The 15,599-nt window shown below is 44.6% G+C and overlaps 2 protein-coding genes across 4 annotated transcripts in view; one reads left to right on the top strand and one right to left on the bottom strand.

Moving 5' to 3' along the window:
* RAB33A (RAB33A, member RAS oncogene family) overlaps window positions 1-15,599 on the bottom strand; it is a 227,423-nt gene that overhangs the window by 37,980 nt on the left and 173,844 nt on the right. The window lies entirely within an intron of this gene.
* The window catches only part of AIFM1 (apoptosis inducing factor mitochondria associated 1), a 409,113-nt gene that overhangs the window by 391,062 nt on the left and 2,452 nt on the right, over window positions 1-15,599 (top strand). For all 3 annotated transcript variants that reach the window (XM_050777463.1, XM_050777462.1, XM_050777464.1), the window contains 8 exons: window positions 959-1,049; window positions 6,484-6,568; window positions 7,223-7,299; window positions 8,704-8,812; window positions 10,247-10,354; window positions 10,701-10,789; window positions 11,247-11,387; window positions 13,949-14,091. In XM_050777463.1, coding sequence (XP_050633420.1) covers window positions 959-1,049; window positions 6,484-6,568; window positions 7,223-7,299; window positions 8,704-8,812; window positions 10,247-10,354; window positions 10,701-10,789; window positions 11,247-11,387; window positions 13,949-14,091 — 843 coding nt within the window. The remainder of the gene's footprint in view (window positions 1-958; window positions 1,050-6,483; window positions 6,569-7,222; window positions 7,300-8,703; window positions 8,813-10,246; window positions 10,355-10,700; window positions 10,790-11,246; window positions 11,388-13,948; window positions 14,092-15,599) is intronic.

Below are 15,599 nucleotides of genomic sequence, written 5' to 3'. Positions count from 1 at the left end.
TATACTTTCAATTAAGTTAGTGGCTAACTTTATATGTATATTTATGCATATATACATACATACATACATACATACATACATACATATTTTTAGAGACAGGGTCTGGCTCTGTCACCCATGCTGGAGTACAGTGGCCAAATCGTAGCTCACTGCAGTCTCAAACTCCTGGGCTCAGGTGATCCTCCCACCTCAGCCTCCTGAGTAACTAGGACTATAGGTGTGTACCACCATGTGCTTTTTATTAATTTAAAAATTTTTTTTCTAGAGATGAGATCTTGCTATGTTGCCCAATCTGTTCTCAAACTCCTGGCCTCAAGTGATCCTTCCACCTTGGGCTCCCAAAGCACTGGGGTTACAGACCTGAGCCACTGCACCCAGCCAATATTAATTAATTAATATTAATATATCATAGTTGATAACTGTTTGAGGCAGAGTCATCTCAGGAGCTAGAATTAGTTGTTCCATTGAAGAGCACCATTCTGGACAACCCATTTGGGTGGATATGTGAATACCAGCTCCGTGAGTGCTCCACTTGTTCTTACTTTGAAATGAAACTAAATCTAGAGCAAGATCCTCAGCCTCAGCACTATAGACATTTGGAGCAGGATAACACTTTGCTGGGAGTGGGGAGCTGTCCAGTGCATCGTAGGATGGTTAGCAGCATCCCTGGCCATTACCCACTGGATATGAGTAGCATCCTTACCCAAGTTGTTACAACCTAGATTGTCTCTGGACACTGGCAAACATCCCCTGGGGGCAAAATTGCCCCAGGTTGAGAACTCCTGATCTGGATGCCTGTATGTAAGCAAGTCATGACCACGATTTAATAGACTTGGAGACTTACTTTGGAAAACGTCCCTTACAGTTTCTGATAATGGAAACAGTTTTATTAAAGCTATGGGGGAAGCTGATAACAGTTCCACATGCTTATAATATTCTCCCTCTCTGCTCCATACAGCATATATTTCCAGCCACCTTCTTTCTATGTCTCTGCTCAGGACCTGCCTCACATTGAGAATGGTGGTGTGGCCGTCCTCACTGGGAAGAAGGTGAGCTAGTAGACCGCTTCCTTTGTCAGGCTGTATGTATGTGCCCACCAGCCAGTATGGTGATGTGTGTTTCCATTACCATTTATGTCTGTCCTGCCATTGTAGCTCATCAAAGAAGGATCGAGCTGCTTTAGGTTTAATAATGCTGAGTGTGTCTTTCTGGGGAAAGCACTAGTATCAAAGCCTAGGGTAGCATGCTGACTCAACTTGACCCTAAAAGCTGTTATCTCTCCTATTTGCTCTTCTACCCTTCCTCATCCTTCCTATTTTCCCACGCTAACTTCTCTCTGGGATTATTGATGAGAAAAGATTGACAAATATGTATTATTCATTATAGTAAAATAATTTGGGCATAACTCAGCATAGAAGATATTGTTAGACTTTAAAAGGTGAGTGTCTGAGTAATAAGGTCAGTTATTAGAGGGTATTTCTGGAGTCCCAGGATGGTTTTGTTATATTTTATTGTTGTTAATGGCAGGTACTAGAGTGTGTGTGTAAACTAATGGCAGTGTTCCAATGGGGAGGTGTTTTCTGAAGGAGCAAAAGCCCAGAGTAGATGAGATACACAGCATAAATGGAGGGATTGTCATTTGTTAGGAACATACCCACTTCTCCTATAAGGGGACATTAGACAGAGAAGATGGATATAGGTTTGTTGATAAGCTGGTAATGAGACATTGTGTCCCCTATGTGTAAACAACACTCAGGCCCTGCCCTCTAGGGGCTAACTGTATTAGGCAGAAACATAAATACATAATCATAACACATAGGTGTGTAGTAAGAGAGATCTGTGCACTATGTTGTGGGAAATACTGGGAAGCATGCCCAATTGAGTGATGACATCAGGAAAGGCTTTCTGGAGGAGAAGGTCTTACAGAATGGGCAGTCTTATGGAATGAAGAGGCATTCACCAGACTAGAGAAGAGTGAAGAGCATTCAAGTAAAAAAGAACAGCATTTAAGCAGAAGCACAGGGGTACAAAAAAGCATGTTTGGTGCCAGGAAATAGAAGCAGCTCGGTACTGACAGAGCTGACAGAGCAGTTAGGTACAAATTAGGAAGTGGCAAGAGATGAAGCAGGGGGCCTGATTGTGGAGGGCTTTGCATGAAAGAGCTTTTTCTGCACTGGAGAGCTGGGGAGCTGTTGCATTTTAGGCAATTGAATTTTAAATAATCACTATTGGCTGTGAGGAGGATGGATTTCAGTGAGACAAGACTAGAGGGAGACCATTTCAGAGATTATTGCAATAATCTAGGCAACCGGTGATGAGAGCCCAAATTAGAATAGTAGTGGTGTGATGATGATGATGATGAAGAAGAAAGTAAGAGGTAAAATTTGTATAGTACCTATTCTAATCTTGTAAGCACAGTTATTAAATGCTTTATGTGTACCATCTCATTTTATCCTCCCAATAATCTTATGAGGTGAATATTATTTCCCTCTTACAGAGAAATAAGTTGAAATTTTTAAAAATAAATAAATTTTAAATAATTTGCCTAAACTCACATAGCTAGTAAGCGGTAGAGAGAGAATTTGAACCCAGGTCTGTCTGAAGCCACAGAATTGGAACCCAGATATTCTGATTCCAGAGCCTAAACTATTAATAGCATCAGTGTACAGTGTATTAATTTTTTTTTTTTTTTGAGACAGATTCTCACTCTGTTGCCCAGGCTGGAGTACAGTGGCGTGATCTTGGCTCACTGCAACCTCTGCCTTCCAGGTTCAAGTGATTCTCCTGCCTTAGCCTCCTAAGTAGCTGCATGCGCCACCATACCTGGCTAATTTTTTTTTGTCTTTTTAGTAGAGACGGGGTTTCACCATGTAGGCCAGGTTGGTCTCGAACTCCTGACCTTAGGTGATCCACCCACCTTGGCTTCTCAAAGTGCTGAGATTACAGGCATGAGCCATCATGTCCAGCCAGTATTACTTCTTGATAGAAAGGTGAAGAGAAGTAGGGCGCACACTTGAGGCATGCTTAGGAGGCGTGCTTGATGAGGCTTGGTGGTTGGTTAAAGGTAGGAGATGGAGGAGGCAAAGATGATTTTCTTTTTTTTTTTTTTTTTTTTTTTTTGGAGACGGAGCCTCGCTCTGTCGCCCAGGCTGGAGTGCAGTGGCCAGATCTCAGCTCACTGCAAGCTCCGCCTCCCAGGTCTACGCCATTCTCCTGCCTCAGCCTCCCGAGTAGCTGGGACTACAGGCGCCCGCCACCTCGCCCGGCTAGTTTTTTGTATTTTTTAGTAGAGACGGGGTTTCACTGTGTTAGCCAGGATGGTCTCGATCTCCTGACCTCGTGATCCGCCCGTCTCGGCCTCCCAAAGTGCTGGGATTACAGGCTTGAGCCACTGCGCCCGGCCGCAAAGATGATTTTCTAATTTCTAGCCTGCATGTCTGAGTGGATGGCAGGGTACCCCCAGCTGAAAAAGACATTACAAGAGGAAGAGCTAGTTTAAGGGAGAAGATAGAATTCAGTTTTGGACCATTAAGTATGAAGTGGAATATCTGTGTGAAGGTGTCTTCTGGGCAGTTGGACATATGACTGCTACGCTCAGGGGACCTGGGCTCAGACAGAGAGTCGAGAATCATCTGCATATGTGTAGGAGTTGAAACCATGAGAGTAGGTGAAGCCTCCCAGGGAGAACTGATCTGGTGAGAAGAGGAGTAAGGCAAGGATAGAGCCCTGGGGAACCCCGATTTTTAGGAGGCAGGGTTAAGAAGAACCCAAAACCTGAGGACAGGAGCCAAGGATATAGGGAGTTTCAAGAAGGAGGATGTGATCCACAGTATTACTGTGGCAGAGGAATCTGGGAAGAAAAGAACTGTAAAATGCACTGTGAGATTTGGCAGTTCAGATACCTTTGGGAGGCTGAAGCAGGTGAATCGCTTGAGGTCAGGAGTTAGAGACCAGCCTGGCCAACATGGTGAAAACACGTCTCTACTAAAAATACAAAAATTAGCCGGGTGTGGTAGTGCACACCTGTAATCCCAGCTACTCAGGAGGCTGAAGCACAAGAATTGCTTGAATCCAGGAGGTGGAGGTTGCAGTGAGCCAAGATTGCATCAGTGCACTCCAGCCTGGGTGACAGAACAAGACTCCATCTCAAAAAAATAATAAAATAGGCCGGGCGCGGTGGCTCAAGCCTGTAATCCCAGCACTTTGGGAGGCCGAGACGGGCGGATCACGAGGTCAGGAGATCGAGACCATCCTGGCTAACACGGTGAAACCCCGTCTCTACTAAAAAATACAAAAAACTAGCCGGGCGAAGTGGCGGGCGCCTGTAGTCCCAGCTACTTGGGAGGCTGAGGCAGGAGAATGGCGTGAACCCGGGAGGCGGAGCTTGCAGTGAGCTGAGATCCGGCCACTGCACTCCAGCCTGGGCGACAGAGCATGACTCCGTCTCAAAAAAAAAAAAAAAAAAAATAATAATAATAAAATAAACTAAAATAAAACAGATACCATTGGGAAGTTAGAAAAGAGGGTAAAGTACTCTTTCAAAAGATTTAAATGAGAAGAGAGAGATGGCAATTGGATAAAAGCGTGAAGAGGACGTAGAATCAAAGGCGGGACCTGTTGGATGGGACAAGAATGTTAATAGGCTGGGCAGGGGTGGTGGGGAGCCCTCATGCCTCATGGGAAGCTGTGGAAGATCACATCTAATGGCTTCATTTGTTTTCACAATACAATAGAACATAAGATGGTTATCTGAGAGCGAGCAACGTGAGGGTTGAGTAGCGGGATTGGATTGAAGAGGGAGCTTACCAGGGACAAATCAAAGGAGGCTAAAGAAGCTGCATCAGATCTCAGTTCATGTCGTTGCCTCTAGAAAGCTTTACCCAACCCACCCTGACTAGATGGCATATGTCATATGTTCCCAGTACTACCTGCACTGTTCTTACCACTCATATCACATGTATCACTCTTGATTACTGTTAGTGCTTGTTAAATTGTCTTAGCCACTAAACTCTGAAAGCAGTGAGGATCACTGTCTAAACTTGATACATAGTAGGTGCTTAATTGAATGGTCTCATAGCTAGTAAAGAGTGGAGCAAAGACTGGGTGCCTATTCTCTCTGACTCCAAAGCTCAAACTCTTAACCATAAGAAGGAGTAGGGTGCAAGGGAATTAAAGGTACTGGCAAAAGAACAGTTTGGATGTTCTACCATCAGCCCAAATTAGTTAGAATGGAGCAGCTAGTCAAATAAACAGAGAAAATTGAAAGCAAGTATAGGAGACAGACTGAGCGAAAGCTGAAGGGATGGAAAATTGTGACCAACAAGTAGGATAATTGAGGTAGAAGGAGCGGTTTAGGAGATAACAAGATGAGGAACAGTATGAGCCAGTTTCCAAGGTCTTCAGTGAATCAGGAGGAGTAGCGAGGAGGTGGCTCAAAAAAGTGATTCATAGGAATATAGGACTCCTCTGATGTCCCTCAGAAGAGAATGAAAGTACAAGAATCTGGAAGCAGCAGACCAGTAACCTCAAGAAGCTTGCAAAATGCCAACACCTCCTCCTGGCCTTGCGATGTGGAGTGTGGGGGAACTAACAGCCTCTACATGTAAGCTCTCCTTAAGAGAGAGCCAAGTTTCAGTGAAGGCTACAAGTTGGAGAAAGCATTCTGTAAAAATGTTGTAGATGTAGGAGGGTTATTAACAAAGTAATAATAAATAATTCCAAACAGCCAAATAAGAAAGGCTATTCCGATTCTCCTTTTTCACACATGGGGCAGGGCTTCAGGACTGTCATGACTTGCTCTAATGTTACCTGCTTTCTGTCTTTTCCAACATATGACTGCCTGAAAAAACTGGGTACCAGAAACTGTGGTTCCCATGATTACTTGGATATGGTTTCTTAAGGATCGCTTTAGGTCAAGAACTAATTCTTCTTATTGGGCTGACAACTTTTGTGTTTGTTTGTTTGTTTTTTGTTTTGTTTTGTTTTGAGACAGAATCTTCCTCTGTTGCCCAGGCTAGAGTGCAGTGGCATGATCTCGGCTCACTGCAACCTTTGCCTCCCAGGTTCAAGTGATTCTCCTACCTCAGTCTCCCCAGTAGCTGGGACCACAGGCATATGCCACCACACCTGGCTAATTTTTGTATTTTTAGTAGAGACGGGGTTTTGCCATATTGGCCAGGCTGGTCTCGAACTCATGGCCTCAGTGATCCGCCCGCCTCAGCCTCCCAGAGTGTTGGGATTACAGGCATGAGTCACTGTGCCCGTCCTGGACTGACAACTTCTTATTGGCCTGGAGTTTGGGGGTGGTGATGGAAATATTCTGAAATCAGATAGTGGTGATGGTGGCACAACCTTGTGAATATATTGAAATCCACAGAATTCCACACTTTAAAATGGTGAATTTGATGTGAATTATATATCAATAAATTTTTTTCAAAGCTAATTCATCTCTACCTCTTTTGTGTATGTGTGTGACTGTACCAGGTAGTACAGCTGGATGTGAGAGGCAACATGGTGAAACTTAATGATGGCTCTCAAATAACCTATGAAAAGTGCTTGATTGCAACAGGTGAGCATTTCTGGAGATGGCTTTCTTTCCTGATACAACTCATTCAAGTTTTAGAGTCCAGCTTTCTCTGTAGAAGGTATTACTACTTAAGAAAATGGAAACCCAGACTCTCTGAAGTGGGTGACTTCTCTTGGTACAAAAGCTGGCTGTGTCCAGGCATCCTGGATCACCAGCCCTTCTGGATGATCCTCTCCCAGTAAAGGCATGAAGAAGTTGCCCTTTTTTCTCTCCCTGCTTAGCCTTCACCCTGTGCCCTGTGCCCTAAAAGTGATGTTGTTTGTGGCTTCATTGCCAGTTGCAATCAGAAACCAAGAGAGGAGACAGAAGCAATTCATCAAACCCATGTAGCTATGCTAGCTGGCAAATCCTCATGAGAAACTCGAAGAGAACATGGAAGCCAAAAGTAAGGCCTTTTGGCCACCTAGGGGGAGGGTGTACCCCTTGAAGACAGACTCTCAAATCTGCTTCTCAAAGACAACTGACAAAAAGCCTGCTGGGAGGCGAGCTGAAGGCAAACAAAGCCTTCATATCCTATCCTGTTGTTGCCGCCATGGTGCTAAGTGAAGAGGGCTCCACCTTTGTGTGGTGGAGGGAGTATTGTTTGGGCTAGCTCCTGCTTGTTGGGCTAAAGGGTTTTCCTTCTCTTATTTCCAGGAGGTACTCCAAGAAGTCTGTCTGCCATTGATAGGGCTGGAGCAGAGGTGAAGAGTAGAACAACGCTTTTCAGAAAGGTAATTGTCTGCTTTAGTGTTTTCTTTGTGTTGTTTTTGAAGAGGTAGTATAATCTTGCAGTCCCCAAGCACCCACCCGGGACTTGGGAGATCCAAGTTCTATTTGTGGCTCTTCTCCAGACTTGTTATCTGGCCTTGAGCAAGTCACTTCCTCTCTCTGCACCTCAGATACCTCACTCAAGGGTTTTAAGCTCCTACGGAAAAAATGGAGTGTTTGTATTGCTTGCAATAGATCCTTCTGATTGCTCTTCCATAGTTGTTTTTTCCTGATGTGTTTGATTCATTGGAACCCCTTATAGCCTGTTGGCATTTTCATTGCAACTGCTGTGTAGAGACTTCAGAGAAAAAAAGTACCTAAAGAAAAAGCAAGGGGGTGTTCTGCTGCTTAACACTGTGCGTATAAAAACTGCTGTCATTTTTTCAGGGATAAGATTTGTCCTGTCTTTTTTTTTTTTTTTTTTTTTTTTTTTTTTTTGAGACAGGGTCTCGCTCTGTTGCCCAGGCTGCAGTGCAGTGGCGCAATCTCGGCTCACTGCAAGCTCTGCCTCCCGAGTTCACGCCATTCTCCTGCCTCAGCCTCCCAAGTAGCTGGGACTACAAGCATCCACCACCATGCCCGGCTAATTTTTTGTATTTTTAGTAGAGACGGGGTTTCACCATGTTAGCCAGGATGGTCTCAATCTCCTGACCTTGTGATCCACCTGCCTTGGCCTCCCAAAGTGCTGGGATTACAGGCGTGAGCCACCGCGCCCGGCCCTGTCTTTTTTTTTTTTTCCAAGACTGAGTCTCACTCTATCGCCCAGGCTGGAGTGCGGTGGCACGATCTTGGTTCACTGCAACGTCCACCTCCCAGGTTCAAGCGATTCTTGTGACTCAGTCTCCCAAGTAGCTGGAATTACAGGCATGTGCCACCACGACCAGCTAAGTTTTTTTGTATTTTTAGTAGGGATGAGATTTCACCCTGTTGGCCAGACTGGGTACCGTCTTTTAAGTTCTTCCTAGAACAAGGTTTGTCAGCCTCTGCAGTATTGGCATTTTGAGCTGGATAATTGTAGTGGGGGCTGTCTTATGCCATTGTAGTATGTTAGCAGCATCCTGGCCTCTTGTACACTAAATGCTGGGAGCACCTACTTGCTCTCACAACCAAAAATGTCTTCAGATATTGCCAGATGTCCTCCTGGGGAAGATAGGGACAAAATTGCCACCAATTAAGAACCACTGTTTATAGAAGGAATTTTACCATGAAGAAAGAAATTTGCATTAATAATATAGAAGTTTTAATTGAGTCACTTTATACAAGGAGAAAATTTACTGTTGCCAAAGATTTAGAAGAAACTACTTCCTAGTATTATTATCCTATGCCCCTTTTGGAAATTAATGGACTAAACTGATGTGGTCCTGCAGATTGGAGACTTTAGAAGCTTGGAGAAGATTTCACGGGAAGTCAAATCAATTACGATTATCGGTGGGGGCTTCCTTGGTAGCGAACTGGCCTGTGCTCTTGGCAGAAAGGGTGAGTATTGAGGAGTGACCTTGATATTCTTTCTCTAGTCTTATACAGCTTTTCTGTGAATCCCAGAGATGTGTTTGGCAGGATCCGTAGAGTTTAATTAAGGTTTATACAGTGAAAAGCTAAGCACTGAGATTAGTTCTGGTGAGGGATCCCTTGGTGACCAAAAAGCTGTCACCTGAGCAACTTAACAGCAATGCTTTTTAAATTTTATTTTATTTTATTTTATTTTATTTTATTTATTTATTTATTTATTTTGAGACGGAGTTTCGCTCTTGTTGCCCAGGCTGGAGTGCAATGGTGCGACCTCTGCTCACTGCAACCTCCGCCTCCGAGGTTCAAGCGATTCTCCTGCCTCAGCCTCCAGAGTAGCTGGGATTACAGGCATGCACCACCACAGCTGGCTAATTTTGTATTTTTAGTAGAGACGGGGTTTCTCCATGTTGGTCAGGCTGGTCTTGAACTCCCAACCTCAGGTGATCCACCCACCTCGGCCTCCCAAAGTGCTGGAATTACAGGTGTGAGCCACTGCACCCTGCCAACAGCAATGCTTTCTTTCCTTTCCTCTACCTCTATGCCAGGACTCCTTAGAAATAAAATATTAAGGAAAGTAACTTATGAAGATGATAAGAGCAATGCAGACTACAGAATTATAGGTGTCTTTCAACTGCTGCCTCGTGTAAAAAGCCAAAACCTTCTTTGGGCACATGATGGTTCCCAGCTTGACGGATCTGTGAGCTCCAGTTGGAATGTTTCATGGCAACTAGTTATCTTATTTTTTTTTTTTTTTTTTTTTGAGACGGAGTCTCGCTCTGTCACCCAGGCTGGAGTGCAGTGGCCGGATCTCAGCTCACTGCAAGCTCCGCCTCCCGGGTTCACGCCATTCTCCTGCCTCAGCCTCCCGAGTAGCTGGGACTACAGGCGCCCACAACCGCGCCCGGCTAATTTTTTGTATTTTTAGTAGAGACGGGGTTTCACCGTGGTCTCGATCTCCTGACCTTGTGATCCGCCCGCCTCGGCCTCCCAAAGTGCTGGGATTACAGGCGTGAGCCACCGCGCCCGGCCTGCAACTAGTTATCTTAATGTTCTTTTTCAGATATATGAAATCAGGGCATCTTTTCAGGAGGATACTTCCTATTCAGAGGTTGCAAAGCACTTGTGTAAGCCTTAGGTGACTGCATGGGTGGAAGTACACAGAGTTCACCATCTGAAGCTTAATCTGGGGCCAGAAGTTCTGATACCTGTTGTATTTGCGTTACAAATGAACTTGAGCACCGAGGCCCTCATGCCCAGTGTCCTGTAAGTGGGCGCTCTGGCCTGGATTGCAGCTCTGCCCTGTCTTTAGTGAGGGCTGCCTGCTGCTCCTTTACTTCTCTTACTGTCTTCCTAGGATTGACTTTTGCTTCCTGCTATAACTACTCTGTTTCTTCTTCCCAGCTCGAGCCTTGGGCACAGAAGTGATTCAGCTCTTCCCCGAGAAAGGAAATATGGGAAAGATCCTCCCTGAATACCTCAGCAACTGGACCATGGAAAAAGTCAGACGAGGTAGAGAGACTGTTTCTATATGCTGCCACTCTATTTCCTTTGAGTGTGACCTAAGGCAAACTTTGCTTCTATGGGAACCCCCTTGACATAAGCCCTATCACCTGGCCTGTAAAATGTTTCCACCATTCTCCAGTCAGCTAAGTTCATCTAGGTGTTCTGAATCAGATGCCCCAAATTCCTGGAAGTGCTGGAAATGAGCCATGGGTGTAGGTTCTTGCGGCTCTCCAAAACTGCCTGTGTACTGATTATTGGTTTTACCATGAAGGAGACCACTGGTCAGCTTCCCTATTTCCCATGAAAGTGACAGCCTCGTAGGCTCACTCTCAGGTCTTGTTTGCCTTTACAGAGGGAGTTAAGGTGATGCCCAATGCTATTGTTCAATCGGTTGGAGTCAGCAGTGGCAAGTTACTTATCAAGCTGAAAGACGGCAGGAAGGTAAGGAAGGAAAAGACAGTCTGCCAGGAGGCCTTCCAGTTCTCCACTCCCCTTGCCTCATTCTTACTCCTTCATTTGACACCAGTAGATTATTTTTCCTGGCAGTTGCCATTAACCTGATATAATTTTCCGAATTAACTACCCCTCCATTAAAACAGAATGGTGAGAGCCAGAGTAGACACCTGTGAACCACTTTCCCTTAGCCCCTTTCTATCTGTCTCACAGAGTTTTGAGTCCTGGCTAGGGTGGCAGATTTCTGTTCGAATGACATGGGGGATGTGCATGGGATGGGGTGGTGGAGGCTTATGAAATAGAACTTAAAATCCATTTACCAGAGGTAAGTTAACCCATGATTTTTTGAAGTCCCAATTCTTAATGGCATGATGGGCCATTGTTACGCCTGTAGGCATAAATGGGAACTGTGGTAATTGACTGAATTATTTCTTTTTTGCCTCAGGTAGAAACTGACCACATAGTGGCAGCTGTGGGCCTGGAGCCCAATGTTGAGTTGGCCAAGACTGGTGGCCTGGAAATAGACTCAGATTTTGGTGGCTTCCGGGTAAATGCAGAGCTACAAGCACGCTCTAACATCTGGGTGGTAAGTGTGCTACAGCATGACCAGGCACAGTTCATTCTCCCTAGCCTGTGAACAGGTCTGCCCGGTGGTATGCTAAAGCTCATCAGCCTAACCAGATAGGGTCAGAATGTTTAGAGGCTGAGGGTACAGAATAGAAATGTGTGAACTGCTTGATTCAGAAGACCAGGTATGGCCTCATGTGCAAGCTAGTGGCAGATAAAATGAGCAGTGTGCATGCCTGCAGGAGTAGAGCTCTTCCGGTTCTACTTATTGGCATCAGCCACTGGCATAACCCCTGGTGGGCATGCACATAGCTTTCAGATGGATCTGCTGTTCCCTTTGCTCAAACGTGAATCCAGAGGATGGAGGATGAAGCAATTTATAACCTGTTCCCTAGAAAGGAAAATTACGCTGTTTTCATTTTCCTTGAGTACTATTTTTAGCTGTTTTTTACAATCTATTATGACACAAACAAGACTATAGTATGTAGGAACCATGAGGTAATTTCCCCATTGCTAGTTACAAGTGTATTGTGTTTGTTTATGGACTCTGCAACTAAGGACATAGGCACCTTGGAGGAATTTTTTTCCCCCTCCAAACCTTGCTTTAAAAAAAAAAAGATGAAATGTACTGGATTTTTTAAACTTGTTATAAAAGTAATACGTGGGCCAGGCGAAGTGGCTCACGCCTGTAATTCCAGCACTTTGGGAGGCTGAGGCAGGTGGATCACTTGAGATCAGGAGTTCGAGACCAGCCTGGCTAACATGGCAAAACCCCGTGTCTACTAAAAATATACAAAAATTAGCCGGGTGTAGTGGCACAGGCCTGTAATCTCAGCTACTTGGGGGGCTGAGTGAGGCAGGAGAATCACTTGAATTCAGGAGGCAGAGGCTGCAGTGAGCAGAGATCACGCCACTGCCCTCCAGCCTGGGCAACAACAGAGCAAGACTCAGTCTCAAAAAAAAAAAAAAGTAATATGTGGTCAATGTAGAAGACAGACAAGAAGGCGAGAGGAAAGTCACCTGCAGCAACCATTAATATTTTGGTGAATTTCCTTCCCTTTGTTTCCTTGCATGTAGGTTTTATTGTTGGTTTGTTTTATTCATGGCAAGCATACTATATATAATATTCTGCTCTTTTCCACTTAACACCATAAATGTAAGCATTTTCTATGTTGCTTCAGACTTTGTAAACAGTTTAATGACTATATGTTCCATTAAGTGAATTCACAGTTTACTTTACCGTTGCTTACTCGTTGGATTTTTAGGTTGCTTTGGGGGAGTCTAAATAGCCACAAAGATGAACAAAGGGTTAGAGAGCTCAAATACCACATCCTTCGTGAAGCTGGCCCAGTTCACCCCAGGCTGGAGGTTCTTGCCCTCTGCTTGAAATACTTGTCTTCTTTAATCTGTACCTTTCATATTAGCACATTACTGTTTACATTGCTCTGTAGTTATGAGCAAGGCTATATCTTTCTGTACTAGGTTGTATGCTCCTCATAGTCAAGGTCCATGTCAGTTTTGTCTCAGCAACCCGGACAACATAATACTTTTGTATATAATAAGTACTCCATAAATATTTGTTGAATGAATGAATACTGAATGACAAAAAGAAATCTAAGAAAACATTTCTAGGTGAGAGGCAGTCACATCCAAAAACTGGTTTCTACATATAGAAAAGAATATTCTGCAAATCATGTCTGTTAAGGAAAGAACAGGAAGTAGGCATAAGTAAACCGAACTATAGAAGATTTAGGTTAGCTTTATGGAAGCAGAATAGATTTTTTTTTGGGGGGGACGTAGTCTCACTCTGTTTCCCAGTCTGGAGTACAGTGGCACGATCTCGGCTCACTGCAACCTCCGCCTCCCGGGTTCAAGCCTTTATCCTGTCTCAGCCTCCCAAGTAGCTGGGATTACAGGTGCTCGCCACCACACCCGCCTAATTTTTTGTATTTTTAGTAGAGATGGGGTTTCACCATATTGACCTGGCTTGTCTCAAACTCCTGACCTTGTGATCCGCCCACCTTGGCCTCCCAAAGTGCTGGGATTACGGGCATGAGCCACTGCACCTGGCCTGGAATCGATATTTTAAAATGAGATCTCAGGCCAGGCATGGTGGCTCACACCTGTAATCCCAACACTTTGGAAGGCTGAGGCAGGGACATTGCTTGAGCCCAGGAGTTCGAGACCAGCCTGGGCAACATGGCAACACCCCAGCTCTTAAAAAAAAAAAAAAAAATTTAGCCAGGCATGGTGGTACATTCCTGTAGTCCCAGCTACTTGGGAGGCTGAGGTGGGAGGATCATCTGAGCCTGGAGGTCCAGGCTGTGGTGAGCCATGATTGCACCACTGCACTCCAGCCCAGGCAATAGAGTGAGACCCTGTCTCAAAAAAAAAAAAAAAAAAAATTGAATGGGTTATCAGCTGTTTTTGTTAGTTTAAGTACAACTCTGGCCTGTAGATGGAAAACATGAATTAGTTACCATTACAAGTGTTCTTTGAGCCCCCAAAGTTTATATTTTGTCTTTAACTTGCTTTTTTTGTTTTTAATCATGTGTTCATGTTATGTATTTGTTTCCACAGGCAGGAGATGCTGCATGCTTCTATGATATAAAGTTGGGAAGGAGGCGGGTAGAGCACCATGATCATGCTGTTGTGAGTGGAAGATTGGCTGGAGAAAATATGACTGGAGCTGCTAAGCCGTACTGGCATCAGTCAATGTTCTGGTAATAGTTGTGTGCCTTGGGGACCCAATTGATTACAGTTCAGTATCTCTAGGACCATAACACAGAGTTATGGTTTGGTTTTATTATGAGCCAGTTAGCTTTCATACAGAAGGGAAAAAAGTCCATCTCATGTCCACACATTCTACCCTCAGGTAACCATCTGGCAAAAGTGTCCTGATTGGTTTTTCACCAAACTGCTCCTTTTGTAAAACATTAAAAGAGAAAAAAAAGTTATTTTAAGTGTTCCGTCTGATGTTTGTTAGACTAGGTAAATGAATGGAGATGGCACCAGCACTTCTGGCAAAATATCTCAGAGGCCGAGGTGGGCAGATCACAAAGCCAGGAGTTCGAGACCAGCCTGACCAACATGGTGAAACCCTGTCTCTACTAAAAATACAAAAATTAGCCTGGCATAGTGACGCGCGCCTGTAATCCCAGCTACTCGGTAGGCTGAGGCAGGAGAATTGCTTGGACCCGGGAGGTGGAGGTTGCAGTGAGCCGAGATCACACCACTGCACTCCGGCCTGGGCAATAGAGCGAGACTCCGTCTCAAAAAAAAAAAAAAAAAAAAAAAAAAGAATGTCAGAAAGCATTCCAGTCCTAAAAGATGAAGGCTGGTCTGGTGTGGTTGCTCATGCCTCTAATCCCAGCACTTTGGCAGACCGAGGCCGGGGGATTGCTTGAGCCCAGAAGTTCGAGACCAACCTGGGCAACATACCAAGAGCTCGTCTGAATTTTTTAAATAAAAACGTTTTAAAAGCTAAAGAAAAGAAAAGTGGAGGCTAAGGGGAAATACCGTAGGTTAATGAAACCATAAAACATCTCAAATTCTGAATTCTGTAAATGTGGAACACTCTTTGAAGCTTCAAAAAGGGAATTTCAAGACGAAAGTAGTGAATAGCAAAAGTGGGGACCTCATCACTTTTCAAATGTGGCATGGGATAAAAGCATGAATAAATTGAAGAACACTTCAATCACTGCATGGATATGTGATCGTGTATAATGGCTTTTTAAGGAAAAGTCAAAGCTAGTTAGGGTTAATCTTACTTTCTCATGGTCATCCCTAGATGCTCTAGCAACAGCAGATCAGTTTGGCGTCTGGTGATACGCATACTGAGTTCTTTGGTTAGCATAAGAGTGCGGTGTTGGTCGGGCACGGTGGCTCATGTCTGTAATCCCTGCACTCTGGGAGGCCAAGGCGGGCAGATTACTTGAGGTCAGGAGTTCAAGACAAGCCTGGCCAGCATGGTAAAATCCCGTCTCTACTAAAAATACAAAAATTAGCCAGGTGTAGTAGTGGATGCCTGTAATCCCAGCTACTCAGGAGGCTGAGGCTGGAGAATCTCTTGAACCCAGGAGGCAGATGTTGCAATGAGCTGAGTTCTCACCATTGCACTCCAGCCTGGGCGACAAGCGAAACTCCGGCTCAGGAAAAAAAAAAAAGAAAAAAAAAGTGCATTGTCGTGGTGAATATGTGCTACCGTGTCATTCCTTACAGTCCCTTGACA

Source organism: Macaca thibetana, chromosome X (genome assembly GCF_024542745.1).
Source record: "Macaca thibetana thibetana isolate TM-01 chromosome X, ASM2454274v1, whole genome shotgun sequence".
Taxonomy (NCBI): domain Eukaryota; kingdom Metazoa; phylum Chordata; class Mammalia; order Primates; family Cercopithecidae; genus Macaca; species Macaca thibetana.
Note: the sequence above shows the minus strand (reverse complement) of the source record. Positions and strands in the feature narration are given on the sequence as shown.